This window comes from Crocuta crocuta, unplaced genomic scaffold (assembly GCF_008692635.1).
Source record: "Crocuta crocuta isolate KB4526 unplaced genomic scaffold, BGI_CrCroc_1.0 scaffold593, whole genome shotgun sequence".
Taxonomy (NCBI): Eukaryota; Metazoa; Chordata; class Mammalia; order Carnivora; family Hyaenidae; genus Crocuta; species Crocuta crocuta.
The window spans coordinates 716,461-721,168 of record NW_027529544.1 but is presented as its reverse complement, the minus strand read 5'-3'; the positions used below and the strand labels follow the sequence as shown (position 1 = coordinate 721,168).

The following is a 4,708-nucleotide window of genomic DNA, read 5'->3' as shown; positions in this document are numbered from 1 at the left end:
AAGTTTGCCGGTTCTTTTGGGATGAGGATTTATTGAGCATGATAGAGTTTCCGAAAAATATTTATTTTAGTTTCACACAAAAGCTTTAATTGAAGAAAATAAAAGATTCCTTTTAAGAGCCAAATGAAGTTTGTCATTACATCAAAAGCTAAGAAATAAAAGAAACACAATATGCATCACTCTTCTGACCATGCGATACAGTCTATATGATACGGCAAGATAGGCAGGCTGTTCAATTTACACTTGAGCAATGATTTCCAACGTTTCTCATAGGAAACATGACAAAGGACCCCTTAATGCGTGGCCAGGAAGCACCTAAGCAACCCATTTATTAAACACCTTCAGTAGCTATTAAAGACACAGGAAAACAAGGAAATCCATAGCTTCTGTTTTTATCCCCTTAAATGTTTAGCTTTTTCTGCATTAATAAACATTGGAAAGGTGCACATTTACATTTTTGATTGAGGGTAAATGCAATGAGGAGTTTAATCAAAGCAACTTAGGATTCTAATTAATGCAGTCAGCATTAGGTCGTGCAAATATCGTCATTGAATGCCATCGTGTAAAGCTGGTGACAGTGATTTGGGCTGCTGGAAGACGTGCCCCTCTCTTATCAGGATAAAATCAAGAGGGGAGAGACAAAAACTGAATGCCAAGCCCAGAGCTTGGATTAGTCTTTCCAAGTTTACATTTTCTTGTGAGTCATTTAATAACCCTATCAAAACTATATTATTTGAGTGAAATTCTTAATGCACTACATCTTGTCAAAGCACCAGAAGTCTCATTTCTGGACAGTGCTGTGTCAGTAATATTAAAATGGGTAGTGGAGTTGCATTATGTCTAGTTTTGCCAGTGAAAAGGAATGGTAAAAGGTAAATTACTGTTTTCTAGCATCGAGGACACCAAAAAGTCCAGTAATTTGTTAAACACAATCCTAGTAGCCTAAAAGAGAAAATTCATAAAGACAAGGGAACCACTATTTTTTACTTCTCACTAGCATTATGCTCATTAATTTACTTGAATGTTTCTAGGACATCAGCCACCAAAGTACTTAGTCAAGTTCAACCATATTTTATGCTGACTTCATCCAATAATATGGCTGTCTACTTTACATAGTCATGAAAATCAGAACCAGCCAAATGATTGAGGACTTAAAATAAATTGCCTGAGGACCAAGAAAAAATTTCACCCGAAAGTCAGTCTCCACACTGTCACCTAGTACTGTAAGGCTCTTAATCTCATAGGTTATGTCACAGGCAACACCATTGCCATTGACATTTATAAAGAATATTGGTGGATTTTATAGTATCTGAAATCTTTTTCATGTACATGGAATGTATTTGTACATACATGATGATGAGCTTATAATTAGTTTTATGTTTATGGGATTTTTTTTGAGGGGGAGCCATGCATGTGATGTGTTTGCTATGGACTTGGGGCTATTTTCTTTTGCAACAAGATTGTGTGTGTGCGCACATATGTGTGTATTGAGTGTAAGGTCAGTCCCTTGGCATGTATCTTAAATGTAGCACATTCGAGGCTTGACTGTGTTAAAACTTCCATAATATGAAAACTACTGGCTATAAAAAAAATATCTCCTAAGCTTTGAAGTTTGTATTTCCGAAGCATTAGAGATACAAATATTTAAATATCTTTAATAACAATACATGATGCTTATTACTGGTAATTCTACCTAAATCTAACCAAACATCAAGTGTTTTAAAAATTTCTCTGGCATGATGGAAAAAGTATTATTGAATTTTAAGTAATGAAGACTTTACTAATGACTTTCTAAAGTGAAAGTGTATAAATAATTGCTTTTTAGAGGTGAGTGAACTTGGAAATTGGCATTCAGCAAGTGTCCCACAAATATAAAAGTGCTCCTTCGATCCTGTATCCCATTCCTTCACACGATGGCTTCAATGCTCAGTCCCACTCACCATTGTAGTTTCTGCTATTGACCCAAAGCTGTTGATAAATATGTTGCAGGTAACATTTACAGGAGGCCCTGCAAGTTGAACAATAAATAGAAAATTTGACAGGTTGTGTTCATGGCATAATCAAGTCACGTTTTTCTCTTGCCAGTGGCATTGTAGCACTTACCATGGTGGTTTCTGTGACTGATCCAAAACTGTTGATAAAAATATTGCAAGTAACGTTTACTGGAGGACCTGCAGAATGCAATAAGAATATTGCAATAGACATTGAAGCAAAAATACAGCTCCATCAACATCCGTGCAAATGACTAGAAATGTAAACTAAAAATGATGGTGAGATTGCAAAATAAAAACAAAAGCCAAAAACCCAAACCAAAAATACTGTACCCAGAAGTTCAGAGTGATAACATTCCCACTAGTATTTCGAATAAGGACAGTTAAGCAATGATAACTTACCCAGCATAGTTTGGGATTTAGAAGATATAAACTGGAGACTATTAAACTGAATTCATTGTCACTAGTTGCTATCCAAATAGCCTTTTGCGTGGGTGGCCTTTCCCTACGTCCTTTCTATGGTGCCCTTTAAATTAGTGGGTCTAATCTGATTCTCTTGATACCTTTGAATTCACCCCATTCCTTCTTTATATCCTCTGACCCCCAATGAAAAATGATGTACATTGTTTCTCATTGCCATGTAGTATTCCATGGTATAGATAAACCACATCTTCTTGATCCATTCATCTGTTGATGGTCACTTAGGCTCTTTCCATCTGGGTATGAGCACTGAGTGTTATGTGGAAACTAATTTGACAATAAACTATTAAAAAAAATAAATAAAAATATTTTTAATTCAAAAAAAAAAAAGAAAAATGATGTACAAAAATATAAAAACAAAGAAAATTGTCTGATTTTAAGAAGTAAACACAGAAATGTCACTTCATGTCCAGATTATAAAGCAAGGGCTTTTAATCCTAGATGCACTTTCAATAGAGAGCCCATTTTTTTCCCCAGAGAAAAAAGGCTAGCTTTCTTTGTCTCTTGCCCTTGGTCTCCCCAACCCAAGCACTAATCAGGCCTTTTTCTGCTTAGCATCTGAAATCAGATGACAACAGATGTGTTCTGGGGGGATGGCTGCAGATTCTTTGCCCTTCGATGATAGATATCACTGTCTAATGATTTCCAGTTTCATGTTTTTCTGGGGGATGTGTTTATCGCCTTCATGTAGTTACCCCCTAATTCTGGGATAAGAACACACTGCCATGAGCCAGCTATTCACTTACTGCTCTCCTTGGTGGAAAATTCTCTCTTTACTCGACAGAGTCTCAGTAACCTAGTACAGGCTACACCCCGGTTGGCTCTGTACCCAACAAGCCATTAGGATCTAACTGACGAGTTTAGCTTGAGGCCTCCCTTTAAAGGTGGTGGTAAAACACAGCTATGGTGGCACTCGGGCACCATGTTCTTAAACTCTACCAGTCGGTGGGTTCTCCAGCCCTTTCCTCTGAGGAAAGAAAACTTAGGCTAAATAACTAATTTAAGTCTCCAGGCAAGAACTTTTGGTAAAAGAGATGTGTTTTTTTTTTTCTTTAACATAATTAACCTTTCTTTTCTTAATGGAAAACAATTGTGTTTATTTTTTTAAAAAATGTCTGTACATATGGAATCACAGACACCACATTAGGCACCATATTACCAAAACATTTTTCAACCTATATCTTTGAGATAGTCCAAGTCTTTTAATTCATCCCTTCCCCCTCTTATTTCAGCATCTGCCAAGATGACTTCTTCCCCAGGGTCACTTTCTACTCTCCTGGATTTGTCTTTCTCATTTGGTTACTGAAAACAGAGCAAAAACAAGTCTCTTCCTTGAACATAAAATTCTATTTGATAGCAAATATATTTTTCTGCTAATAAATACATTTAGACAAAGTAGAGGCAAGTCGTGAGACATTGTATATGTTCACTCTTTTTTTCTTCTCTTCGCAACAAAATATTTCATTTTAAATAGCCCAATTCAGGATGGGAAACTTTCATGAATTTTTATATGCAAGGCAGATAAGAAAATAAATGATGGGGGGTGGGGAGTAAAGAAACAGGAAAGAGACATGTCATCTTAACAAGAGGAGTTCGAAAAGTCAAAAATAGCTTGTCTTCTACTGTACATTTTCCTGGCCTCCCCAGTTGGCCTCCCCAGTTGGCTTGAAGGTGTTTAGGAGGCTGGGTCACACCATCATATACTTATTTTTATCCTTCCATGTNTTGCTGTTTATTCATTTTTTTGAGAGAAAGAAAGAGAGACAGAGCGCAAGTTGGGGAGTGGCAGAGAGAGAAGGAGACACAGACTCTGAAACAGGCTCCAGGCTCTGAGCTGTCAGCACAAAGCCCGACGCGGGAGTCAAACCCACGAACTGAGAGATCATGACCTGAGCCAAAGTAGGCCTCTTAACTGATTGAGCCACCCAGGCGCCCCAAAAATTATCTAGTCTAATCCTCACAAAAGAGGAATTGTTTTTACTGTGCCGGTAAATGTTTTCAGATGAGGAAACTGAGGGTTAGAGAGGTTGAGTAACTTGCTTAAAGTCACGCCACAGTAAGTAGAAAAGCGGACACTCCATGCCTTATCATTATGATCCCAAACACCTCGACTGTCAGCCTCTTTGCTGCTCCACATTCCTTACACAATAACCCTGCTTTCTCCTGACCTGCCAACCCTGGTGTTTGCCACTGGTTTGTAGATTTCTGGGATAATTTGATCCTTTTTTTCTGACTTC

At 37.5% G+C, this 4,708-nt stretch overlaps 1 protein-coding gene across 2 annotated transcripts in view; it reads right to left on the bottom strand.

Moving 5' to 3' along the window:
- GLRA2 (glycine receptor alpha 2) overlaps positions 1 to 4,708 on the bottom strand; it is a 175,750-nt gene that overhangs the window by 130,271 nt on the left and 40,771 nt on the right. The window contains exon 3 of one of the 2 annotated variants that reach the window (XM_077761387.1): positions 2,104 to 2,171. In XM_077761387.1, coding sequence (XP_077617513.1) covers positions 2,104 to 2,171 — 68 coding nt within the window. Of the gene's footprint in view, positions 1 to 1,940; positions 2,009 to 2,103; positions 2,172 to 4,708 lie in introns of both variants that reach the window. The other variant, XM_077761388.1, reaches the window with a different exon arrangement.